This window comes from Somniosus microcephalus, unplaced genomic scaffold (genome assembly GCF_052327205.1).
Source record: "Somniosus microcephalus isolate GS21.2 unplaced genomic scaffold, FLI_Smic_1.0 unresolved_chr3, whole genome shotgun sequence".
In the NCBI taxonomy this organism is placed as follows: Eukaryota; Metazoa; Chordata; class Chondrichthyes; order Squaliformes; family Somniosidae; genus Somniosus; species Somniosus microcephalus.
Genome location: NW_028225181.1, coordinates 57339137 through 57366614, shown reverse-complemented (window position 1 = coordinate 57366614; position 27478 = coordinate 57339137). Strand labels below are relative to the sequence as shown.

The window sequence follows — 27478 nt, the reverse complement described above, 5'->3', positions numbered from 1 at the left end:
GATTTACTCTTAGATTTGTCCTCTCTATCCCTTCCTGTCACGGTCTGTTTATCATTTCCCATATTAATACCTTTCTCTATTGCCTTGTCTCTACTCTTTGATTTACCACATCTTCCCAAATTTGATTCCTTGCCCCCACTATTTAGTTTAAAACCCTCTCTACCGCCCTAGTTATATGACTCGCCAGAACACTGGTCCCAGCACGGTTCAAGTGAAGACCGTCCCAACGATACAGATCCCACTTTCCCCAGTGTGGTGCCAGTGCCCCAGGAATCGAAACCCATTTCTCCCACACCAGTCTTTGAGCCACGCATTCATCTCTCTAATTTGATTTACCCTATGCCAATTTGCTCGTGGCTCAGGTAATAATGCAGACATTATTACCCTTGAGGCTCTGCTTTTTAATTTAGCCCCTAGCTGCTCAGTCTCTCAGCAGAACCGCTTTCCTAGTTCTAACTGTGTTGTTGGTACCTACATGGACCATGACCATTGGCTCCTCCCCCTCCCACTGCAAGTTCCTCTCTAGCCCAGAGCAGATATCCTGAACCCTGGCACCGGGCAGGCAACACAGCCATCTGGACTCTCGCTCTTGGCCGCAGAGAACTGTATCTATCGCCCTTACTATGCTATCCCTTATTACCACTATATATTCCTATTAACTCCCCCCGCTTGAATCGCTTACTGTACCTCGGTGCCACGGTCAGTTTGCTCATCCACCCTGCAGCCACTGCTTTCATCCATACAGGCCGCAAGAACCTCAAACCTGTTGGACAATTGCAAAGGCTGAGGCTCCCCCACCTCCTGGGTCCCCATACCTGCCTCACTTTTTTAATTTAATTTGAATGAATTAAAGGGTAAGGCATGGTAGGAGAGCTCCTGTGCCGTGGTATGCTCTTCCTGCACTATGGGAAATCAGGGACAGTTCCTGTGTCCCTGACGACCATGTGTGCGGGAAGTGTATCCAGCTGCAGCTACTGACAAACCGCATTGCGGCGCTGGAGCTGCGAGTGGATACATACCGGAGCATTCGCGATGCTGAGGAAATCGTGGATAGCATGTTTAGAGAGTTGGTCACACCGCAGGTAAAGGCTGCACAGGCAGGAAGAGAATGGGTGACCACCAGGCAGAGTAGTAGGTGCAGGCAGGTAGTGCAGGAGTCCCCTGTGACCATCCCCCTCTCTCAGATATACCGCTTTGGATATTGTTGGGGAGGATGGCTTATCAGGGGAAGGCAGCAGCAGCCAACTTCCTGGCACTGTGGGTGGTTCTGCTGCACAGGATGGGAGGAAAAAAGAGTGGGAGAGCTATAGTAATAGGGGATTCTATTGTAAGGGGAACAGATAGGCGTTTCTGCGGCCACAAACGTGACTCCAGGATGGTATGTTGCCTCCTGGTGCAAGGGTCAAGGATGTCTCCAGAGCGGCTGCAGAACATTTTGGAAGGGGAGGGTGAACAGCCAGTTGTCGTGGTACATATAGGTACCAACGATATAGGTAAAAAACGGGATGAGGTCCTAAAAGCTGAATATAGGGAGTTAGGAGGTAAATTTAAAAATAGGACCTCAAAGGTAGTAATCTCAGGATTGCTACCAGTGCCACGTGCTAGTCAGAGTAGCAATAGAATGATATTTCAGATGAATATGTGGCTAGAGGAATGGTGCAAGGGGGAGGGATTCAAATTCCTGGGACATTGGAACTGTTTCTGGGGAGGTGGGACCAGTACAAAACTGACAGTTTGCACCTGGGCAGGACCGGGACCGATGTCCTCGGGAGTGTTTGCCAGTGCTCTGGGGGAGGGTTTAAACTAAAATGGCAGGGGGTTGGGAACCTGAGCAGGGAGACAGAGGAAAGGGAAACAAGGATAGAAGCAAAAGACAGGAAGGAGAAAAACAAAGGTGGCAGTCAGAGAAATCAAGGGTTTAAATCAAATATGGCCACAGTAAATAGTAATTCTAAAAGGTCTAAGAGCATTAAAAAACAAGCCTGAAGGCTTTGTGTCTTAATGCAAGGAGCATTCGTAATAAAGTGGATGAATTAGCTGTGCAAATAGAGGTAAACCGATATGATATGATTGGGATTATGGAAACATGGCTCCAGGGTGACCAAGGCTGGGAACTCAACATCCAGGGGTATTCAATATTCAGGAAAGAAAGGTGAAAAGGAGGTGGGGTAGCATTGCTGGTTAGAGGGATTAACACAATTGTAAGGAAGGATATTAGCTCTGATGTTGTGGCATCTGTATGGGTAGAATTGAGAAATGCCAAGGGGCAGAAAACGTTAGTGGGAGTGGTATAAAGAACCCCAAACAGTAATGCGGAAGTTGGAGATGGCATTAAACGCTAAATTAGAGATGCGTGCAATAAGGGCACAGCAGTTATCATGGGTGACTTTACATATAGATTGGGCTAACTAAATTAGTAACAATACTGTGGAGGAGGAATTCCTGGAGTATATACGGGATGGTTTCCTGGACCAATATGTCGAGGAACCAACTAGGGATTAGGCCATCTTAGACTGGGTATTATGTAATGAGAGGATTAATTAGCAATCTTGTTGTGAGGCCCCTTGGGTCGGAGCGATCATAATATGATAGATTTCTTCATTAAGATGGAGAGTGAAGTAGTTGACTCGGAGACTAGGGTCCTGAATTTAAATAAAGGAAACTACGATGGTATGAGGCGCGAGTTGGGTAGGATTGATTGGGGAATGTCACTCAGGGTTGATGGTGGATAGGCAATGGCAAACATTCAAAGACCGCATGGATGAACTACAGAATTTTTTCATCCCTGTTTGGCATAAAAATAAAACAAAAAAGTTGACTCAACCGTGGCTAACAAGGGAAATTAGGGATAGCATAAGATCCAAGGAGAGGACATATAAATTGGCCAGCAAAAGCAGTAAACCTGAGGATTGGGAGCAGTTTAGGATTCAGCAAAGGAGGACAAAGGGATTAATTAAGAGGGGGGAAAATAGAGTATGAGAGTAAGCTTTCAGGGAACATAAAAACTGACTGCAAAAGCTTCTATAGATATTTGAAGAGAAAAAGTTTGGTGAAGTCGAGCGTAGGTCCCTTGCAGTCAGAATCAGGGGAATTTATAATGGGGAACAAAGAAATGGCCAACCAATTAAATACATACAGGAAACTTTGGTTTATCCGGAGGTTGTATGTCCGTAAACCTCGATCTAACAGCAGAAATCAGCAGCCATTTTGGTTAGGTTTTATTTCTTCTCCTAGCATTCTTTTAACAGGCAGGCTCTGGAAAGCATCTCTGTAGCTTAGCTACAGCTTCAGAGACGCTTCCAAGTTACGGGCTGAGTGTTTACAAGCTGTTGCTAAGCAACAGTGTTTGTTGTCAGATACGGAGATGAAAACCTCCGTATCCTACAACATTAGCGCTGGTCTATCCGGAAGTTTGGATAGATCGGCAGCAGCTCGGTCCCGTCGGTGCCGGATATCGCGAAGTTTCCTGTACTTTGGTTCTGTCTTCACAAAGGAGGACACAAATAACCTCCCAGAGATGTCGGGGAACATAGGGTCTAATGAGAGGGAGGAACTGAAAGAAATCCGTATTTGTAGGGAAATGGTGTTAGGGAAATTGACGGGATTGAAGTCCAATAAATCCCCAGGGCCTGATAATCTACATCCTAGGGTACTTAAGGAAGTGGCCCTAGAAATAGTCTATCTTCCAAAATTCAATAGACTCGAACAGTTCCCATGGATTGGAGGGTAGCTAATGTTACCCCACTATTCAAAAAAGGTGGTAGAGAGAAAACTGGGAATTATAGACCGGTAAGCCTGACATCGGTAGTGGGGGGAAAATGCTAGAGTCCATTATAAAAGATGTAATAGCACTTGGAAAACAGTGATAGGATTGGACAAAGTCAACATGGATTTACAAAAGGTAAATCGTGCTTGACTAATCTACTGGAATTTTTTGAGGATGTAACTGGTAAAATAGATAAGGGAGAACCAGTAGCTGTGGTGTATTTGGACTTTCGGAAGGCTTTCGATAAGGTCCCGTATAAGAGATTAGCATGTAAAGTTAAGGCACCTGGGATTGGGGGCAAGGTACTGACTTGGATAGAGAACTGGTTGGCAGACAGGAAGCAAAGAGTTGGAATAAATGGGTCTTTGTCCGAGTGGCAGGCAGTGACTAGTGGGGTACCCCAGGGATCGGTCCTCGGACCCCAGCTATTCACAATATATATAAATGATCTAGACGAGGGGACAAGATGTAATATCTCCAAGTTTGTAGACGACACAAAGCTGGGTGGGCGTGTGTGCTGTGAGGAGGATGCCGAGAAAGCCCAGTATGATTTGGACAGGTTGGGTGATTAGGCAGAAGAATGGCAGATGCAGTATAATGTGGATAAATGCTAGGTTATCCACTTTGGTGGCAAAAACAGGAAGGCAGATTATTATCTGAACAGCAATAGATTGGGAGAAGGGGAAGTGCAACGAGACCTGGGTGTCCTTGTGCACCAGTCGCTGAAGGTAAGCATGCAGGTACAGCAGGCAGTTAAGAAGGCAAATGGTATGTTGGCCTTCGTAGCAAGAGGGTTCGAGTACATGAACAAGGATGTTTGCTGCAGTTGTACAGGGCCTTGGTGAGACCACACCTTAAGTATTGTGTGCAGTTTTGGTCGCCTTATCTGAGGAAGGATGTTCTTGCCATGGAAGGAGTACGGCGAAGATTCACCAGGGTGATACCTGGGATGGCAGGAGTGACGTATGAGAGATTGGGTCGATTGGGCTTATACTCGCTGGAGTTTAGAAGAATGAGAGGTGATCTCATTGAAACTTTTAAAATTCTAACAGGACTAGACAGACTAGATGCAGGAAGGATGTTCCCGATGGTCGGGGAGTCCAGAACCAGGGGTTGCAGTCTAAGGATAAGGGGTAAGCCATTTAGGACAGAAATGAGGAGGAATTTCTTCACCCAGAGAGAGGTGAACCTGTGGAATTCTCTACCAAATAAGGCGGTGGAGGCCAATTCATTAAATATATTCAAGAAGGAGTTGGATATATTTCTTACGGCTAAAAGGACGCAGGGATAGGGGGAGAAAGCAGGGACAGGGTACTGAATTTGGATGATCAGCCTTGATCTCGTTAAATGGCGGAACAGGCTCGAGGGGCCGAATGGCCTACTCCTGCTCCTATCTTCTATGTTTCGATTTCACTCGCAGTCACATCCTCCTGTCCCTGACCACTGACCAAATCCAAAGACCCTAACCTAAGGGGTGTGACTGCCTCCTGGAGTAACGTGTCCAGGTAACTTTCCCCCTCCCTGATGTGTCGCAGTGTCCGCATCTCGGCCTCCAGCTCATCAACACTGAGCCGAAGCTCCTCGAGCCGCAGACACTTATCACAGACGTGTTCGTCCTGGATCAGACTGGCGTCCAGGAGCTCCCTCCTACTGCAGTCGCAACACCTCACCTGCCCTGCTATCTTTATTGAGTCTTAATTTATTTATTTTATAACCCTACTACACCCAATAAGATTTATTACTGCTAGTAAACTTTACTAATACTAATGAAACCTTACAATTACTAATAAACTTCCTGGGCTTTAAAAGATAAGAGAAGTGAGCAAAATACTCACCGACCAATCACTTACCCTTTTCCCTGTGATGTCACCTATTTTCCTCCGAATGCGGTTGGGGGGTTTCACAGAGCCGAACTCCCACTGGTTCTCTGTCCCCTCTCGTGCAGCTTTTTAACTTCTGCTCTCCTGAAGGCTGACAAAGATAGATGAAGAAAGGAGCACCTCCCTCCACTCCTCACCTAACTCCCTGTCTCATTAAACACGCAGGTTTACACTCTGTGTAAAGTTAAGGCACATGGGATTGGGGGCAAGGTATTGACTTGGCGAGAGAACTGGTTGGCCGACAGAAAGCGAAGAGTTGGAATAAACAGCTCTTTTTCTGAGTGGCAGGCAGTGACTAGTGGGGTACCGCAGAGATCGGTCCTTGGACCCCAGGTATTCACAATATATATTAATGATCTGGACGAGGGAACCAGGTGTAATATCTCCAAGTTTGCAGACGACACAAAGCTGGGTGGGCGTGTGCGCTGTGAGGAGGATGCCGAGAACTCCAGTATGATTTGGGCAGAAGCATGGCAGATGCAATATAATGTGGATAAATGAGAGGTTATCCACTTTGATGTCAAAAACGAAAAGGCAGATTATTATCTGAATGGCAATAGATTGGGAGAAGGGGAAGTGCAACGAGACCTGGGTGTCCTTGTGCACCAGTCGCTGAAGGTAAGCATGCAGGTGCAGCAGGCGGTTCAGAAGGCAAATGGTATGTTGGCCTTCGTAGTGAGAGGGTTTGAGTACAGGAACAAGGATGTCTTGCTGCAGTTGTACAGGGCCTTGGTGAGACCACACCTTGAGTATTGTGTGCAGTTTTGGTCGCCTTATCTGAGGAAGGATGTTCTTGCCATGGAGGGAGTGCAGCGAAGATTCACCAGGCTGAAGGGACCGAATGGCCTACTCCTGCTCCTATCTTCTATGTTTCTGTTCCAAGCTGCACTCCGTGACAAACGGCACTCAGTTGTGAATTACAATTCTGAACTGGACGCTGGATTTGCTGAGTTATTTTCTATCAGTAAATCTATTTCTGAATTTCACGATGGCAGTTGAATTAAATGATTAGCGTTTAAGTATAAAATGATACGTAAATCTTATATTTTAATGATTATTAGTAAAATTATTTTGTGTTGTCAGGAAAAAAGTTTCTTGTTGGTCCCATGATCCAGGTGTCTGGATACATACAATTCGAGAACTAACAGATTTAGCTGGTTTAAGACAATCTGCTTTTCAGCGGTCACGGTGAATCTCCAACAATGCGACTATTGTATTGATGTATTTCTGTAGATGTGGCACTGCTTAATGTTCTGTACAGATTGAACTGACGGTGGATTCAGTAAACCCGCAGTGTCAGGTCTGGTGGTGTTAAAAATCCGTTATTGGAATCGCAGCTTCATGGTTAGAAACACTGGCTGAATGTTCAGGGTTAATGTTCTTCACTAAACTCTGAACATGTGACGTTGGTTTATGTTATTTCTGTTTTCAGTTATTGTCGGTGAGTGATTTCCTCTGTTGTCAGGGTAACAATCTGTCCGATCTCAGTGCCAGAGGCCTTGGCTCCAAGTTATATCTAAAAGTCTGTGAAACATTCAGTGTAAACTCCTGTCTATGTACTCGGCAGTCCAGGAGTAGGAACCTGTTGGTTCTGAGCAGTAGGGTATGTGGATACATATAATTGGTAAGACTTCCTCTTGCTATGGTTTAGGAACTTTCTTTTTTAAATTTGATAAACTCTGTCTCATATTTTTGAGTAGTGAATATTGTTCCACATGTTGTTCAGTTCTGGGCACCGCCCCTCAGAAGAGAGATGTTGGCCTTGGAAGGGATGCAGAGGGGATTCATCGGATGATACCTGAGCTAAAATGGTTCAATTATCAGGACAGGTTGCAAAGACCAGCCTTCTATTCCCTTGAATATAGAAGATCAAGGGGTGATCTAATTGAGGTGTTTAAGATGATTAAAGGAATTGACAGGATCGAGAGAAACTATTTCCTCTGGTGGGGGAGTCCTGAACAATGAGGCTTAAACTTCAACTTGGAGCTAGGCTGGCGCTCTGTGACTGAGGGAACTCCGCTCCATTCAGCACCCGGCCCGACAGTGGCTGCTCAGCCCCAAGTTTAGATCACAGCGAGGGAGGGAGGGTCACAGTGCTGGTTAGTAACTCGGCAGAGAAAATGGCGCATTTCCGTCTACAGGAGTGAGAAAGTGGAAGTCTCCGTTCTAATGATTTATATCACAGGGAGGGATGTTAAAGTGCAACAGAACCGGTTTGTAATGGAGGGGAGCTTCCTGTCAGCATCAGGTCCCGGGGAATGAGCTGAACTGGCTCACAATACAGGGGCTGGTCCGGGGGTGGAGGGCGCGGTGGGTTCATCAGGTCCCGGGGAATGAGCTGAACTGGCTCACAATACAGGGGCTGGTCCGGCGGTAGAAGGTGTGGTGGATTCATCAGGTCCCGGGGAATGAGCTGAACCAGTCACAGTACAGTGGCTGGTCCGGGCGTGGTAGGTTCATCAGGTCCCGGGGAATGAGCTGAACCGACTCTCGATACAGGGGCTGGTCTGGGGGTGGAGGGCGTGGTGGATTCACGAGCAGTTTTGACAGAAAATGGCGCATTTCCGCCCAGAGCAGTGGAAATGGGGGAGTCTCAGGCAGCTGGAAATTTACAATGAGGAAAATCTCCAAACTAAGCACACAGCCCCTGAACTGGGGATCTGAGGAAAGGGGCAAAATCAAACCAATACTCGGCCTTGAAATTGAATTATTAGTAAGCAGATTAAAAGTCTACATTACATTATTTCACGCTCTCAATATTGTTCTTATTTTCTGCTTTGCCATAATTAGATCTCCCGATGAATGATGCTGTGATTGAGGAAGGTGCTCAGCTTGAAGTAAACAGGGATTTTGACTGAGGAACAACAGCAGGTGAACCAGCACAGGATTGTGCGCACCAACCGGAGATAACCCTTCCGATTCAAGGAGCTTCCAGAGATCGACTGGGGAGCAAGGTAAGAGAGTCCCATTGATTCAGATACACACTGGTCCTGGAGATGGACTGGGGAGGAAGGTCCGAGAGAGTCTCATTGACTCAGATACACACTGGTCCTGGCGATGGACTGGGGAGTGTAGGGGTTTCTCAAAATCCCCTATTTTCCCTGAAGATTGAAAAATATTGGTCCACATCGTGGACGAGGAATTGGGTGATGTGACTTGTCTACAATGTTTTAAAAATGTGCCTAGAACCGCAAAAGACTGCTGAGATGGAAAGAACATGGACAACAATGGAATCGAGGAATTCGTGGAAATATTCACACACCTTGAGACAGTACATCTTAATAAAATCGTTCCCTGGAGTTTGGGCAATCGCAAAAGGTTTTAAAATGGCCACAGAAAGCATTGGCCAAGATACTGGGGCTTAAAAAACCAGCCTGTGATGTCTGTGTATAAAGTGGGAGGATCTAGCAGTGGCTGAGTCAGACCTGTCAGTCAAACCAGGGAGTTTCCCTCTCAGCACTTGAAGTTGCTTATTGATATAAGCAATTACCCACTTGAGACCCACAGCAGGACAATCGATTTGAAACTGCTTCTGTTTACACAGCCATTCAGAGCTCTCTCACAGACTATGAGAGACTGAACCCTGGAACGGATTTTGACCTGCTACAGTTTAAGAACTGAATGGGTTTAAATCACCCGTCATTCTGGACAACAGAGCAGTTGTATTCCCTTTTGTTTTAGCCCAGGTGAGCTCCGGATGTGGGCGGGAACATTTCGCCCCACAGTGCAGACACACTAACCCAGTCCAACCACTTTGAGTTAGCCAATCACAGCTTTTCTCTTGTGTGTTGGAACTTTTTGGGCGCGAATGTTCCAGACAAGCAAGCAGCGGGGGGAGGGGGGTTCTCACCAGGTATATATGATAGCTCCTGAGAAGCTATCGCTCTCTGTTTACTTCCTGGGACCACAGGTGAGCCCCGCTCTCGCACTTCGCTGGACCACATGTGAGCAGAGTTTCTGACTCCTCAGCAAAGCAACCTAGTAAGGAGTTAGGGGATGGTAATTAAGGGGATATTGCTAAGATTGTTTAATTAACATTGGAGCCATCTAATCCCTCGTTTTTACCGTCTGCATTCCCCCATTTAAGCAATTTTACTGTTATTACTGTGTTCGTGTGGTATAGTTTACAATTTGATTGTAGTTTATTTAGTTAATAAAACTTGATTTTTCTCTCATCCAGACCATTTGTCTGTTTTAATATCATTAATTATAAGTCCTTCAGTCAGAACTGGAAGGTGGGGTAGCGATTCAAAACTGCTGTTTGAAAATTGGTTTATTGGAAATTGGTTTACAGTGTAGCAGCAGGCTGCCTGACCAGGTGAATTACTGTAAACCAGGTAAAAGATTGGAATTAGTCAGAGTGCAGGCAAAGGCTGCAGACCAGGTGAATTACCTTAAACCAGTTAAAAGATGCCCCCCGACAGGAGAAAGGTCAGAGAGAGTCCCATTCACCCAGATACACACTGGTCCTGGAGATGGACTGGGGAGAAAGGTGAGAGAGAGTCCCATTGACTCAGATACACACTGGTCCTGGAGATGGACCCTCCCGCACTCGCCCCCCGGACCCTCCCGCACTCGCCCCCCGGACCCTCCCGCACTCGCCCCCCGGACCCTCCCGCACTCGCCCCCCGGACCCTCCCGCACTCGCCCCCCCGGACCCTCCCGCACTCGCCCCCCCGGACCCTCCCGCACTCGCCCCCCCGGACCCTCCCGCACTCGCCCCCCCGGACCCTCCCGCACTCGCCCCCCCGGACCCTCCCGCACTCGCCCCCCCGCACTCGCCCCCCCGGACCCTCCCGCACTCGCCCCCCGGACCCTCCCGCACTCGCCCCCCGGACCCTCCCGCACTCGCCCCCCGGACCCTCCCGCACTCGCCCCCCGGACCCTCCCGCACTCGCCCCCCCGGACCCTCCCGCACTCGCCCCCCCGGACCCTCCCGCACTCGCCCCCCCGGACCCTCCCGCACTCGCCCCCCCGGACCCTCCCGCACTCGCCCCCCCCGGACCCTCCCGCACTCGCCCCCCCGGACCCTCCCGCACTCGCCCCCCGGACCCTCCCGCACTCGCCCCCCGGACCCTCCCGCACTCGCCCCCCGGACCCTCCCGCACTCGCCCCCCGGACCCTCCCGCACTCGCCCCCCCGGACCCTCCCGCACTCGCCCCCCCGGACCCTCCCGCACTCGCCCCCCCGGACCCTCCCGCACTCGCCCCCCCCGGACCCTCCCGCACTCGCCCCCCCGGACCCTCCCGCACTCGCCCCCCGGACCCTCCCGCACTCGCCCCCCGGACCCTCCCGCACTCGCCCCCCGGACCCTCCCGCACTCGCCCCCCGGACCCTCCCGCACTCGCCCCCCCGGACCCTCCCGCACTCGCCCCCCCGGACCCTCCCGCACTCGCCCCCCCGGACCCTCCCGCACTCGCCCCCCCGGACCCTCCCGCACTCGCCCCCCCGGACCCTCCCGCACTCGCCCCCCCGGACCCTCCCGCACTCGCCCCCCCGGACCCTCCCGCACTCGCCCTCCCGCACTCGCCCCCCCGGACCCTCCCGCACTCGCCCCCCGGACCCTCCCGCACTCGCCCCCCGGACCCTCCCGCACTCGCCCCCCGGACCCTCCCGCACTCGCCCCCCCGGACCCTCCCGCACTCGCCCCCCCGGACCCTCCCGCACTCGCCCCCCCGGACCCTCCCGCACTCGCCCCCCCGGACCCTCCCGCACTCGCCCCCCCGGACCCTCCCGCACTCGCCCCCCCGGACCCTCCCGCACTCGCCCCCCCGGACCCTCCCGCACTCGCCCCCCCGGACCCTCCCGCACTCGCCCCCCGGACCCTCCCGCACTCGCCCCCCGGACCCTCCCGCACTCGCCCCCCGGACCCTCCCGCACTCGCCCTCCCGCACTCGCCCCCCCCGGGCCCTCCCGCACTCTCCCCCCCCGGACCCTCCCGCACTCGCCCCCCCCCGGACCCTCCCGCACTCGCCCCCCCGGACCCTCCCGCACTCGCCCCCCCCGGACCCTCCCGCACTCGCCCCCCCCGGACCCTCCCGCACTCGCCCCCCGGACCCTCCCGCACTCTCCCCCCCCCGGACCCTCCCGCACTCGCCCCCCCCCGGACCCTCCCGCACTCGCCCCCCCGGACCCTCCCGCACTCGCCCCCCGGACCCTCCCGCACTCGCCCCCCGGACCCTCCCGCACTCGCCCTCCCGCACTCGCCCCCCCCGGGCCCTCCCGCACTCTCCCCCCCCGGACCCTCCCGCACTCGCCCCCCCCCGGACCCTCCCGCACTCGCCCCCCCGGACCCTCCCGCACTCGCCCCCCCCGGACCCTCCCGCACTCGCCCCCCCCGGACCCTCCCGCACTCGCCCCCCGGACCCTCCCGCACTCTCCCCCCCCCGGACCCTCCCGCACTCGCCCCCCCCCGGACCCTCCCGCACTCGCCCCCCCGGACCCTCCCGCACTCGCCCCCCCCGGACCCTCCCGCACTCGCCCCCCCCGGACCCTCCCGCACTCGCCCCCCCGGACCCTCCCGCACTCGCCCCCCGGACCCTCCCGCACTCGCGCCCCCCGGACCCTCCCGCACTCGCCCCCCCCGGACCCTCCCGCACTCGCGCCCCCCCGGACCCTCCCGCACTCGCCCCCCCGGACCCTCCCGCACTCGCCCCCCCGGACCCTCCCGCACTCGCCCCCCCCCGGACCCTCCCGCACTCGCCCCCCCGGACCCTCCCGCACTCGCCCCCCCGGACCCTCCCGCACTCGCCCCCCCCCGGACCCTCCCGCACTCGCCCCCCCCGGACCCTCCCGCACTCGCCCCCCCCGGACCCTCCCGCACTCGCCCCCCCGGACCCTCCCGCACTCGCCCCCCCCGGACCCTCCCGCACTCGCCCCCCCGGACCCTCCCGCACTCGCCCCCCCGGACCCTCCCGCACTCGCCCCCCCGGACCCTCCCGCACTCGCCCCCCCGGACCCTCCCGCACTCGCCCCCCCGGACCCTCCCGCACTCGCCCCCCCGGACCCTCCCGCACTCGCCCCCCCGGACCCTCCCGCACTCGCCCCCCGGACCCTCCCGCACTCGCCCCCCCGGACCCTCCCGCACTCGCCCCCCCGGACCCTCCCGCACTCGCCCCCCCGGACCCTCCCGCACTCGCCCCCCCGGACCCTCCCGCACTCGCCCCCCCGGACCCTCCCGCACTCGCTCCCCCGGACCCTCCCGCACTCGCCCCCCCGGACCCTCCCGCACTCGCCCCCCCGGACCCTCCCGCACTCGCCCCCCCGGACCCTCCCGCACTCGGCCCCCCGGACCCTCCCGCACTCGCCCCCCCGGACCCTCCCGCACTCGCCCCCCGGACCCTCCCGCACTCGCCCCCCCGGACCCTCCCGCACTCGCCCCCCCCCGGACCCTCCCGCACTCGCCCCCCCGGACCCTCCCGCACTCGCCCCCCCCCCGGACCCTCCCGCACTCGCCCCCCCGGACCCTCCCGCACTCGCCCCCCCGGACCCTCCCGCACTCGCCCCCCCGGACCCTCCCGCACTCGCCCCCCCGGACCCTCCCGCACTCGCCCTCCCGCACTCGCCCCCCCCGGACCCTCCCGCACTCGCCCCCCCGGACCCTCCCGCACTCGCCCCCCCGGACCCTCCCGCACTCGCCCCCCCGGACCCTCCCGCACTCGCCCCCCCGGACCCTCCCGCACTCGCCCCCCCGGACCCTCCCGCACTCGCCCCCCCCCCCGGACCCTCCCGCTCTCGCCCCCCGGGGGCTCTTCTCAAGTACACCAAGCGGTGCAATAATACACCCCCCAGAATCAATGCCCTGCACCTGGGTAAGGTGATCAGGCCCCAGGAACCAGTAGAAGTGAAGCGACTCCTTCTCCCGGAGATTTATTAAACATGAATACTCCAAGAGTTGACCCAAAATCAGGTTAGTAATATTAATCAAGGAGTCAATTTCTGCTGTGAGGAGGGATGACACCTTAGCAGGTTCCTCTAATGAGGCCATATGGGTAGAACTTAAAAACAAAATGGGGCAAGCACTTTGCTGGGAGTGTACTATAGGCCCCCAAACAGTAAGGGGGAGGTAGAGGAACAGATTTGTGGGCAAATCTCTGGGAAGTGTAGAAATAATAGGGTAATAATTGTTGGGGATTTCAACTTCCCCAATATTAACTGGGATAGTCAGAGTGTGAAAGGCTTAGAGGGTGTGGAATCCTTAAAGTGCATCCAGGAGAGCTTTTTCAGCCAACATGTAGAAAGTCCGACAAGAGAGGGGGCGGTACTGCACCAAATTCGAGGGAATGTGGCCAGCTAAGTGGAAGAAGTGCTAGTAGGTGAGCACTTTGGTGACAGTGACCATAATATGGTGAGATTTAAGGTGGTCATGGAAAAGACAAAGATGGGCCAGAAATAAAGGTTCTAAATTGGGGGAAGGCCGATTTTAATATGATAAGGCAGGATCTGGCCAAAGTGGACTGGGATCAGCCACTTGTAGGAAAATCCACATCAGAGCAGTGGGAGTCTTTCAGAAAGGAAATAGAGAGTACAACGCCAACATGTTCCTGTAAAGGTCAAGGGTGGGACCAACACACCCAGGGAACCCTGGATGTCAAGGGACATACAAGAATGGTTTAGGGAAAAAAGGGAGGCTTTTGGCAGATACAAAGGACTAAAAACAGTGGAAGCCCTAGAGGAGCATAGAAAGTGCAGGGGGGTACTTAAAAAAGAAATTAGGAGAATGAAGAGGGGTCATGAGAAAACACTGGCAGGCAAAATAAAGGAAAATCCCAAGGTGTTTTATTAGTATATTAAGGACAAGAGGATAACCAGGGAAAGAGTAGAGCCCATTAGGGACCAAAGTGGCAATCTGTGTGTAGAGCCAGAAGATGTAGGTGAGGTTTTAAATTAATATTTTGCATCTGTGTTCACTATGGAGAAGGACGATGCAGGCATAGAAATCAGGCAGGGGGATTGTGATATACTTGAACAAATTAGCATTGAGAGGGAGGAGGTACTAGTGGTTTTAGCGGGCTTAAAAGTGGATAAACCCCCAGGCCTAGATGAGATGTATCCCAGCCTGCTGTGCGAGGCAAGGGAGGAGATTGCAGGGGCTCTGACACACATTTTCAGAACCTCTCTGGCCACAGGGGAGGTGCCAGAGGACTGGAGAACAGCTAACGTAGTACCATTATTCAAGAAGGGTAGTAGTAGGGATAAACCAGGGAATTACAGGCCAGTGAGCTGAACATCAGTGGTAGGGAAATTATTGGAAAAAATTCTGAGGGACAGAATTAGTCTCCACTTGGAGAGGCAAGGATTAATCAAGGATAGTCAGCATGGTTTTGTCAGGGGGAGATCATGTCTAACCAATTTGATTGAATTTTTCGATGGGGGTGACTAGGTGTGTGGATGAGGGCAGTGCAGTTGATGTAGTCTACATGGACTTCAGTAAGGCTTTTGACAAAGTCCCACATGGGAGACTGGTCAAGAAGGTAAGAGCCCATGGGATCCAGGGCAATTTGGCACATTGGATCCAAAATTGGCTTAGTGGCAGGAGGCAGAGGGTGATGGTTGAAGGATGTTTTTGTGACTGGAAGCCTGTGTCCAGTGGTGTACCACAGGGTCTGGGTCCTTTGCTGTTTGTAGTGTACATTAATGATTTAGATATGAATGTAGGAGGTATGATCAGTAAGTTCGCAGATGGCAGGAAAATTGGTGGAGTGGTAAATAGCGAGGAGGGAAGCCTCAGGCTGCAGGAGAATATAGACGGGTTGGTTAGATGGGCAGCACAGTGACAAATGGAATTTAACCCTGAAAAGTGTGAGGTGATGCATTTTGGGGGGACTAACAAGGGAATACACAATGAATGGTAGAACCCTAGGAAGGACAGAGGATCAGAGGGACCTTGGTGTGCATGTACATAGATCCCTGAGGGCAGCTGGACAGCTAGATAAGGTGGTTAAGAAGGCATATGGGATACTTGCCTTCATTTGCCGAGGATATGTATATAAGAGCAGGGGGGTTATGATGGAGCTGTACAAAACGCTAGTTAGGCCACAGCTGGAATACTGTGTGCAGTTCTGGTCACCACACGATAGGAAGGATGTGATTGCATTGGAGAGGGTGCAGAGGACATTCACCAGGATTTTACCTGGGCTGGAGTGCTTCAGCTATGAAGAGAGACTGGACAGGCTGGGATTGTTTTCCTTAGAGCAGAGAAGGCTGAGGGGGGACCTGATTGAGGTGTACAAAATTGAGGGGCATCGATAGGGAAGATAGAAAGGAACTTTTCCCCTTAGTAGAGGGGTCAGTAACCAGGGGGCATAGTTTCAAGGTAAGGGGCAGGAGATTTAGAGGGGATTTGAGGAAAAGCTTTTTCACCCAGAGGGTGGTTGGAATCTGGAACTCACTGCCTGAAAGGGTGGTAGAGGCAGGAACCCTCACAACATTCAAGAAGCATTTAGATGAGCACTTGAAACACCATAGCATACAAGGCTACGGACCAAGTGCTGGAAAATGGGATTAGAATAGACAGGGCTTGATGGCCGGCGTGGACACGATGGGCCGAAGGGCCCCTTTCTGTGCTGTATAAATCTATGACTCTATGGTAGCACTCTTGCCTCTGAGGCATAAGGTTGTGGGTTCAACTCCCACTCCAGAGACTTGAGCACAAAAATTCAGGCTGACACTCCAGTGCAGTACTGAGGCACTGTCAGAGGTTGCGTCTTTCGGATGAGACATTAAACTGAGGCCCTGTCTGCTCTCTCAGGTGGATGTAAAAGATCCCATGGCACTATTTTGAGAAAGAAAGACTTGCATTTATACAGTGCTTTCATGACCAGCAGACGTCTTGAAGTGCTTTACAGCCAATGAAGTACTTTTGAGGTGTAGTCACTGATATAATGTGAGAAAGAGCAGGGGAAATATCCCCGGTGTCCTAGCCAATGTTTATCCCTCAATCAATAACAAAAGGATAATAGCAAAATACTGCAGATGTTGGAAATCTGAAATAACAACAGGAAATGCTGGAAACACTCAGCAGGCCAGGCAACATCCGTAGAGAGAGAAACAGAGTTAACAAAAAGATAGATTATCTGGTCATTATCACATTGCTGTTTGTGGGAGCTTGCTGTGCGCTATGTGACTGCCACATTTCCTACATGACAACAGTGACTACACTTCAAAAGTACTTCATTGGCTGTAAAGCACTTTGGGACGTCCGGTGGTGGTGAAAGGCGCTATAGAAATGCAAGTCTTTCTTTCTTCACTGTTCTCACCAGGGACCTATTCTGGCTGATGGTTGATTGACAGACGATAGTCCGCGCATGCGCACAGGGCGCGACGGTTTGGACCGAGTCCGGCACAGCGACCTCTCCCGGTCACCAAGGGCAACAACCCCACTCGGAGCTGCGCCTGCGCACTCGGATCCTGCGGGACGGAGTCGGTGCGGGCCATTCCGGGGAAAGGCCTTGGTGTCGGGTCCAGAGTCTTGATCGGTGGCGCAAAGTGAGTTTTCTCCGCTCCGATTGGGCGGAGAATCGCGCGGGGTGGTGGGGGAGGGGTGGATCGGGAGAGAATAAAGAGAAACAGAAAAACCTGAGAGTCCGCGAGGCCCCGGACCGAGCGGCGTCAGTTGGATGGAGCACGTGAGCTCCTCGGGGACACGTGACCTGGGCCCAGGGCCTGATTGACGGGAGCTTCCGACCAATAGGGAGCGAGCGGGGTGTGTCCTCCAACCAATCGGGGAGCCCAAGGGGCGGGACTAGTGCCGGCTGATTGTCTGATGCACAGGGCAGCGAGTTTCTCCAGTCCCTTGTTCAGGGCCCAGAGCCAGGGGAGGCTGTGGGCCTTTATTCCCCTCATTGGACACAAGGCTCGTTGGCTCACAACACTGGCTCAGGTTTCAATAGAGACTTTTTAAATTCATCAATAAAAGCAAATGAACCTCGTGCTTCTGTGGAACAAACCTTCTAATATTTTATAGAATCAGAGAATGTTTACAGCACAGAAGGAGGCCATTCGGCCCGTCGAGCCCGTGCCAGCTCACTGCAAGACCACTTCAGCTAGTCCCACTCCCCGCCCTTTCCCCGTAACCCTGCAAATTTCTTTACTTCAGGCACTTATCCAATTCCCTTTTGAAAGCTGTGATTGAATCTGCCTCCACCACCCTCTCAGGCAGTGCATTTCAGATCCTAACCACGCGCTGAGTAAAAAAGTTTTTTCTCATGTCGCCTTTGGTTCTTCTGCCAATCACCTTAAATCTGTGTCCTCTGGTTCTCGACCCTTCCACCAATGGGAACAGTTTCTCTCTCTACTCTGTCCTGACCCCTCGTGATTTTGAACACCTCTATCAAATCTCCTCTCAACCTCTCTGCTCTAAGGAGAACAACCCCAGCTTCGCCAGTCTATCCACCTAACTGAAGTCCCTCATACCTGGAACCATTCTTGTAAATCTTTTCTGCACCCTCTCTGAGGCCTTCACATCCTTCATAAAGTGCGGGGCCCAGAATTAGACACAATACTCCAGTTGAGGCCGAACCAGTGTTTTATAAAGGTTCATCATAACCTCCTTGCTTTTGGACTCTATGCCTCTATTTATTAAGCCCAGGATCCCGTATGTTTTTTTGCCACTTTCTCAACCTGCCCTGCCACATTCAACGATTTGTGCACACATACCCCCAGGTCTCTCTGTTCATGCACACATTTTAGAATTGTACCCTTTAGTTTATATTGCCTCACTTGGTTCTTCCTACCAAAATGTATCACTTCGCACTTTTCTGCGTTAAATTTCATCTGCCACATGTCCGCCCATTCCACCAGCCTGTCTATGTCTTCCTGAAGTCTATCACTATCCTCCTCACTGGTCACTATACTTCCAAGTTTTGTGTCACCTGCAAATTTTGAAATTGTGCACTGTACACCCAAGTCTAAGTCATTAATATATATCAAGTAAAGCAGTGGTCCTAGTGCCGACCCCTGGGGAACACCACTGTATACCTTCTTCCAGTCCGCAAAACAACCGTTCACCACTACTCTCTGTTTTCTGTCAGTTTGCCAATTTCGTATCCATGCCGCCACTGTCCCTTTTATTCCATGGGCTTCAACTTTGCTGGCAAGTCTATAATGTGGCACTTGTCGAACGCCTTTTGGAAATCTATGTACACCACGTTAACCACATTGCCCTCATCAACCCTCTCTGTTACCTCATCAAAAACTCAATCAGAATCAGGGCGGCTGGGCCCCGGCACCAGGAAACCCAGGGTGCAGCGCCTCTCCCATCCGAGCCGCCGCTTCCCGGTTTCTTCAGCTGGTACCACTGAGTCTGACTCAGAACAAAGGACAGGAGCCAGGCTCCCAGAATGGCCCACGGCCCTGGGGAGCATGCGCACTCTCAGCGGGGAAATTGGCGCGTTGCATAGAGCGGTTTCTGGGGTGCGGGGAATTGTGGGTGCTGCAGCCGCCATTAGTCAGCAGCTGTGGGGATGAGTTTTATTGCAGGCTGACGGAAGGTAGGTCCCTGGCTGCCTGTGTAGGTCTTTTTGTTGCTTCATTGTTGAGGATGTAACTAGTAAAATAGATAAGGGAGAACCAGTGGAAGTTGTGTATTTGGACTTTCAGAAGGCTTTCGATAAGTCCCGCATAAGAGATTAGTGTGTAAAGTTAAGGCACCTGGGATTGGGGGCAAGGTATTGACTTGGATAGAGAACTGGTTGGCAGACATAAAGCAAAGAGTTGGAATAAACGGGTCTTTTTCCGAGTGGCAGGCAGTGACTAGTGGGGTACCACAGTGATCGGTCCTCGGACCCCAGCTATTCACAATATATATTAATGATCTAGACAAGGGAACTAGATGTAATATCTCCAAATTTGCAGACGACACAAAGCTGGGTGGGCGTGTGTGCTGTGAGGAGGATGCCGAGAAACTACAGGATGATTTGGACAGGTTGGGTGATTGGGCAGAAGCATGGCAGATGCAATATAACGTGGATAAATGTGAGGTTATCCACTTTGGTGGCAAAAACAGGAAGGCAGATTATTATCTGAATGGCAATAGATTGGGAGAAGGGGAAGTGCAATGAGACCTGGGTGTCCTTGTGCACCAGTCGCTGAAGGTAAGCATGCAGGTGCAGCAGGCGGTTAAGAAGGCAAATGGTATGTTGGCCTTCGTAGCGAGAGGGTTTGAGTACAGGAAGAAGGATGGCTTGCTGCAGTTGTACAGGGCCTTGGTGAGACCACATCTTGAGTATTGTGTGCAGTTTTGGTCGCCTTCTCTGAGGAAGGATGTTCTTGCCGTGGAAAGAGTTCAATGAAGATTCACCAGGCTGATACCTGGGATGGCAGGAATGACGTATGAGGAGAGATTGGGACGATTGGGCTTGTACTCGCTGGAGTTTACAAGAATGAGAGGGGATCGCATTGAAACTTGTAAAATTCTGACAGGACTGGACAGACTAGATGCAGGAAGGATGTTCCTGATGGCTGGGGAGTCCAGAACCTGGGGTGACAGTCTAAGGATACGGGGTAAGCCATTTAGGACAGAAATTAGGAGGAATTTCTTCACCCAGAGAGTGGTGAACCTGTGGAATTCTCTACCACAGAAGGCAGTAGAGGCCAATACATTAAATATATTCAAAAAGGAATTGGATATATTTCTTAAAGCTAAAGGGATCAAGGGATATGGGGAGAAAGCAGGGACCGGGTACTGAATTTGGATGATCAGCCATGATCGCATTGAATGGCGGAGCAGGCTTGAGGGGTCGAATAGCCTACTCCTGCTTCTATCTTCTGTGTTTCTATGTTTGTATGTTTCTTGTTTCAGTTTGAGCTGGAGTGGAGATGGAGGAGAAGCTGCTGGGTTTAACCCCCAGTACTTGTGAGCCCAGGAGGACCCAACAATTTCCAATGTGAGACTGTCAAGGGAGGTGGATTCTAGGGGAGATTAGGTTGTTACACAGACACTGTCCGTACAATGTAAAAGAGTATTCTTTTAGGAACAAGTATTTCTGTACAGGCTTTTAATCCAGTTTACATCTACAGATTTGTTTTAATTCATTCTCTGGATGTGGGCGTAGCTCGCAAGAGCAGCAAATATTGCCAATCCCCAGTTTCCCATTGAGAAGGGGGTGGTGAGTCGCCTTCTTGAACTACTGCAGTCCGTGTGGTGAAGGTATTCCCACAATGTTGTTCGGTAAGGAGTTCCAGGATTATGACCCAGCAACGATGAATATATCTGAGTCAGGATGATGTGTGACTTGGAGGGGAACTTGGATGTGATGGTGCTCCCATACAACAGCTGCCCTTGTCCTTCTAGGTGGTGGAGGTTGCGGGTTTTGGAGGTTCTATCAAAGTTCTGGTCAAGTTGCAGATGTATAAAGTTCCTTTCCTTCGCACCCTCCCCCTCCCACTCCCACCTCTCTCTCTCTCTCCTCCCATAGAGGCCAGAGTTGTGTGTAGGCCCAGACCAGGTGGCGGATTCCCTTCCCGAAGGACATCAGTGAACCAGTTGGGTTTTTATGACAATCCGGCAGCTTTCATGGTCACTTTTTTCTAGTGCCGGCCCCACAATTGACCAGATTCATTGAGCTCAATTTCACAACCTGCCTTTGTTTTCTTGTGGGTTGTCTCTCACGCTCCCTGTTTTATATTAATTTTACAGGGCACTGGAAGGGGAGGATTTACAGACGGTAAGCTCAAACCAAACATCACTTCAAGATCTGACAGAGTCACTTGACTCGTCGGATCTGAATCTCACCGGCCTCTGAACATGGAAGCAAAAAGCACCATTCACAGCGGGGAGAAACCGTACACGTGTTCTGTGTGTGGACGAGGCTTCAGCCAACCATCTGGCCTATCGAGACACAAGCGCATTCACACCGGGGAGAGGCCATTCACCTGCTCTGAGTGTGGGAAGGGATTCACTCAGTCATCCAGCCTGCTGACACACCAGCGTGTTCACACTGGGGAGAGGCCATTCACCTGCTCTGAGTGTGGGAAGGGATGCACTCAGTCATCTGACCTTCAGACACACCAGCGTGTTCACACCGGGGAGAGACCGTTCACCTGCTTTGAGTGTGGGAAGGGATTCACTAATTCATCCAGCCTGCTGAATCACCAGCGAGTTCACACTGGAGAGAGACCGTTCACCTGCTTTGAGTGTGGGAAGGGATTCACTAATTCATCTCACCTACTGACACACCAGCGTGTTCACACTGGAGAGAGGCCGTTCACCTGCTCGGAGTGTGGGAAGGGATTCACTCAGTCATCCCACCTACTGAGTCACCAGCGTATTCACACCGGGGAGAGGCCATTCACCTGCTCTGAGTGTGGGAAGGGATACACTCGGTTATCCCACCTACTGACACACCAGCGAGTTCACACTGGGGAGAGGCCATTCACCTGCTCTGAGTGTGGGAAGGGATTCACTCAGTCATCTGACCTGCTGAATCATCAGCGAGTTCACACTGGGGAGAGACCGTTCACCTGCTCTGAGTGTGGGAAGGGATTCACTCAGTCATCCAACCTGCTGAATCATCAGCGAGTTCACACTGGGGACAGGCCATTCACCTGCTCTGAGTGTGGGAAGGGATTCACTAATTCATCCAACCTGCTGAATCACCAGCGAGTTCACACTGGGGAGAGGCCGTTCACCTGCTCCGAGTGTGGGAAAGGATTCACTAATTCATCGAACCTGCTGAATCACCAGCGAGTTCACACTGATGAGAGACCTTTTAATTGCCCGGACTGTGGGAAGTGCTTTAAAAGTTCCAGGGTACTGACATACCATCAACGTGTTCACACTGACGAGAGACCGTTCAGGTGCTCTCACTGCGGGACTCGGTTCAGGCGATCATCTGAGCTCACTGTACACCAGCGCAGTCACACTGGGGAGAGGCCGTTCACCTGCTCCGTGTGAGGGAAGGGATTCACTCTGGCATCCAAACTGCTGACACACCAACAAGTTCACACTGTGGAGAGGCCGTTCACCTGCTCTGAGTGTGGGAATGGATTCACTCAGGCATCCAACCGGCTGACACACCAGCGAGTTCACAAGTGACTGCAGGGGTTGGATTCTGCTGTTATTGCTGCTGTTAAATCACATCCAGGACTGAACCATGTTCATTCTGACAGTTGGGGTTTGTTTCTGCTGATGTTAATAACCCCTATAACTGGGCTGGAGTTTAATATTCTGGATAGATGTCAAATAAACCAGCTTTGTTTTAAACACATTATTGTAGATTTTCTTCTTTCCCACCTGAGTGTTTCGCATCACCTGGCTGGAGCTCAAAGGACAATCTGCGGGAGGATCATACGGTGGGAACAGAACTCCAGCCTGGACACAGTCCTTCAGGGTCACACTGAGAGGGGCAAACGGCACTTGGTTTTTCTTGTCTCTCTTCACTGACAGCAAAGTTGCCGTGCAGGTTAATGTCAAGGCATGTGAGAAACGTGTCCCAGCTACTCTCTGCCATGGTTCAGAGCTCCTAGGCACGGAACAGAATGCTCCTTTAGGAATGTACCCCAGTGCTTTTATTTTAATGGCCTTATTAACCTGTGTTGCTACTTTTAGTGATTTGTGTATCTGTATCCCTGGATCCCTCTGCTCCTCCAGCCCATTTAGACTCTTAGGGGGAAATTCGGTGATGCCCCCTTTGGGTCGCTAACGTCACTGGGGCTAATTTTAGCGCCCTGAAAAAGTTAGCGCCCTTGTGCATTAAATTCAGTGGTAGCGCCCCAGGCAGGAGGCAGGGTGCTACTGGAAGCGCTCCCCTCCCTCTTGAGGCGCTACCAGTGAATTTCACGGCACTTCGTGTCGCAGCGCCATGCCCGTCGGCATGTTGCACCATGCCATAGCAGACCTCCCTCCCTGATTAAAGGGGAGGGGCGCAGCACTGCGCACACCTGGGCCCTGCTGGACCACTGGGGAGTGGGGTGTCGGATCAAGAGGAGCGCCGGGCTGTGCGATTGCGGCCGACACCCTGAAGAAGAAAGGGAAGGGGGCAGGTGCTGGCAGTTGGCCAAAATAAAAAGTTGCCGCCCGACACCTGCCCTTTAAGTGGCATCGCCGCGGCTGCAGAAACGACACCTGACCCTGTCGGACATATCGTCCGGTGATAGGTCAGGGGTCGTAACCCAAGGTTGCCGCCGGGGTGCTGCGCTTGGCGATGATGTCATTGCCGGCGGTGCAGTGCCGCGGGGAGCTACCGACTACCTACGCCGCTAACCTCCTGCTGAATATCGCGGGAGGCACAAAGCAACACAATTTCACCCCCTTGTCCAAGTGTAGTGAGTGGCCTCCTTATTCTTCCCACCAAAACACACCACCTCACACTGACCTATAGTGAAATTCATTAACACACCACCTCACACTGATCTATAGTGAAATTCATTAACACACCACCTCACACTGATCTATAGTGAAATTCATTGACACACCCGCTCACACTGATCTGCAGTGAAATTCATTAACACACCACCTCACACTGATCTGCAGTGAAATTCATTAACACACCACCTCACACTGATCTATAGTGAAATTCATTAACACACCACCTCAAACTGACCTATAGTGAAATTCATTAACACACCGCCTCACACTGATCTATAGTGAAATTCATTAACACAGCACTTCACACTGATCTACAGTGAAATTCATTTGCCAATTACACGCCCATTCTGAAATTTATTAATGTCTTCTTGCATTTTGTCTTCCTCAGTATTAACTCTACCTCCCAATTTGGTGTTATCAACAAATTTTGAAATTGTTCTTCTGATTCACGCGTCCAAATCATTTATGTAAATGGTGAACAATAGTGATCCCAGCGCCGATCCCTGTGGAACACCACTTCCCACCTTTTGCCAGTCTGAGTAGCTATTCTTAACCCCTACTCTCTCTTTTCTGTTTTGTGACCAGCTTGCTATCCATAACAGTATGTAAGATCGACAAGATGACCAAGGTCAGGCTGTGTGTAGGGAAGGGCCAGGCAGCAGAATGGATGGAAAGCTGGCTACAAAACAGAAATCAGAGTGTTGGAGTTAAGGGAAGTTTGCAGCGATCTTTCCATCCATTCTGCTGCCTGGCCCTTGACTCCACACGGCCTGACCGTGGTCCTCTTGTAGACCGTACATACTGCAGACACAGTGCACCAGTGGTGGAGCGGGTGGATATTGAGTCCTGTGGCAGGGGCACTGATGAAGTGGATTTCTCTGTCCGTGAGTTTTGAGGCATCGCCAGTTGCGTTTTTCACCTCATTCCACCTTTTAAAAAAAACCTTGCTACCAGTTTATTAAAGCCATTAACAGCCGCTCGGGTGGGACACACCAATAAATGAGGCCTTGTTTCCCTCAGAATGACAGGCCTGAACCCGAGTTAGAAAACATTTAGTAATTAAACCAGACTGGGCGGGGCCTGAGGTGCGAGTTAGTAACGGAAAATTGGTGGCCAGCGTACTTCACACCAGGGCTGAGGATCCGGGGACTCGGGTTTCTGTGTCATTTATTGATTAATTTTGTTTATTGCCCAATCTCAATCAGACTGCCGGGTCATCTTGCTGTCTGATGGAGGTGAGGGTCCCCAATGGAGGGCTCTCTTTGCGGGAGTCCTTCCCAGCTCCATTGGGAATCTGGGGAGGAGACTGTTGCAGGGAGCTGTCGTGTGCAACAGTTTAAGCTCCTTTCCAGACTCCAAGGCCAGATGTGGTTTCTGGGGCCTAGAGGAGTCCACGGGCCGTGTATATATTCAGTGTGAGAGGTTACAGCCCCTGTGTAGTTCCCTGAAGGGGCTGCTCCTCAACTCTTGGTTACACTTTAGCCCCACACTCCTAATCTTTGCCTAACTGGTGCGGAAGGGCGTGGGTAACTTGGAGGATCTTCTCCTGGACCTGCTCTTGGGCCTGGTGAAAACAGCAATTTGTAGGCTCAGGATGGGCGGGGCCCATGGGGGGGGTCACTCTGGCTGCCTGCCTCTCTCCCATGGTCTTGTCCCTGCCCGGGTGGCCCTGGAGAGGGGGCAGGCGGTGTCCACCGGTTCACTTGATACCTTCCTCGACCGCTGGACACGGAAGGTATCAAGAGGCGAAAATCAATCCTGACAATCACTTTGTGATTGAATTATTAATTGTGTGTGTGTAACAAATATATTTCTTCCATTTTGATACAAAAGTTCTACTAGACATGTTAAACTACTAGTTATTTAATCAGGGCTGCAGCTGCTGAAAGGTTGACTGTACTGAGGTTTGTGGCCGAGCTGGCAGACGTGTTGTTCGGAAGTCTGATGTCTCACACCTGAAGAGTCTGTTTATGTCGTGTTGTAATGACCTTTTTCTGTTGCCTGGTGTCAGAAATAGAAATCAAAGGAAGATGATGCCCCACTCTGTTAATCAACTCTTTGACACATTTCCATTTCTTAATTTACAAAGATCACAACTCCATTAGTGAACAATGGATTGCCAGTCTGCCACTTTTTAGTGAGGCTTGAAAGGATTCGCTGTGAAGCTACACCTGCCCATCTGTCTGTGTGTCACTCTGTTTGGATTGTGTTAGACAACAGTCCTAATATCTCGCCTACATCCATTACAATTTTTGAAATGTTAGATTGTGCTTGGGAGAAGTTGAGTTTGAATCTAACAATTCTGAAATTGGGAGCTTTTAATGATTTCTGTTTTTCACATAACTATATAGTGATCTGATCAGTCAAAGCAAATTAAAAAATGGTGTTATTTACTGAACACAACTGAATAATTCTACAAGGATGCTATCGCAGTCTTCCTCAGTATTAACTACACCCCCCAATTTAGTGTCATCAGCAAATTTTGAAATTGTACTTCTGATTCCCAAATCCAAATCATTTATGTAAATGGTGAACAACAGTGGTCCCAGCACCAATCCCCATGGAACACCACTTCCCACCTTCCGCCCGCCTGAGTAAATACCTTTAACTCATCCCGTCACTATAACTGGACTTGTCTCTATTCCCGTGCCGAGGGGATTGCTGTACCAGATGGGAGGGGCAACATTTTGGAACTCTCGATTCTCCACCAATTCCCATTCCCCTTCTTTCTGGTGGATAATGGAGGTGCCACTGTGTGTAATGTGCAAGTCAGTAAGAGTTATCAGCGAGGATTAATCAGCACTTTCTAATTGGAGATGATAGTCAATGGAATCTTTCAGGCAATTAATTGTAGATTTTATAGCAAAGATTAATTTACCATTGAAGTAAAAGTTCATAATTTTATTGTAAAATATTTCAGGAACACTCATCAGAAATTAAGGGGAAAGATCAGACAGCAGTACTTAAAGGGACACTGCAGCCCTGACAACTCAATCAGCTATATATCCAGAATATTAAAATCCAGCCCAGTTACAGGGGTTATTAACATCAGCAGAAACAAACCCCAACTGTCAGAATGAACATGGTTCAGTCCTGGATGTGATTAACAGCAGCAATAACAGCAGAATCGAACCCCTGCAGTCACTTGTGAACTTGCTGGTGTCTCAGCAGGTTGGATGACTGATTGAATCCCTTCTCACACACTGAGCAGGTGAACGGTTTCTCCCCGGTGTGAACTCGCTGGTGTGTCAGCAGGTTGTATGACTGATTGAATCCCTTCCCACACACGGAGCAGGTGAATGGCCTCTCCCCAGTGTGAATGCGCTGGTGTCTCAGAAGGTCAGAGGAATTAGTGAATCCCTTCTCACACACGAGGCAGGTGAATGGCCTCTCTGCAGTGTCAATGTGCTGGTGTATCAGCAGGGTGGATGAATTAGTGAATCCCTTCTCACACACAGGGCAGGTGAATGGTCTCTCCCCAGTGTGAATGCACTGGTGCTCAATGAGCTGAGATGACTGCCTGAA

At 51.6% G+C, this 27478-nt stretch overlaps 1 protein-coding gene across 1 annotated transcript in view; it reads left to right on the top strand.

The window, feature by feature from the left end:
* The window catches only part of LOC147091564 (uncharacterized), a 29102-nt gene extending 6251 nt beyond the window's left edge, over nucleotides 1-22851 (top strand). The window contains exons 2-3 of the mRNA XM_085976810.1: nucleotides 8437-8600; nucleotides 21284-22851. Coding sequence (XP_085832936.1) covers nucleotides 21392-22540 — 1149 coding nt within the window. The 5' untranslated portion in view covers nucleotides 8437-8600; nucleotides 21284-21391 and the 3' untranslated portion in view covers nucleotides 22541-22851. The remainder of the gene's footprint in view (nucleotides 1-8436; nucleotides 8601-21283) is intronic.
* Nucleotides 22852-27478: the final 4627 nt, after the last annotated feature.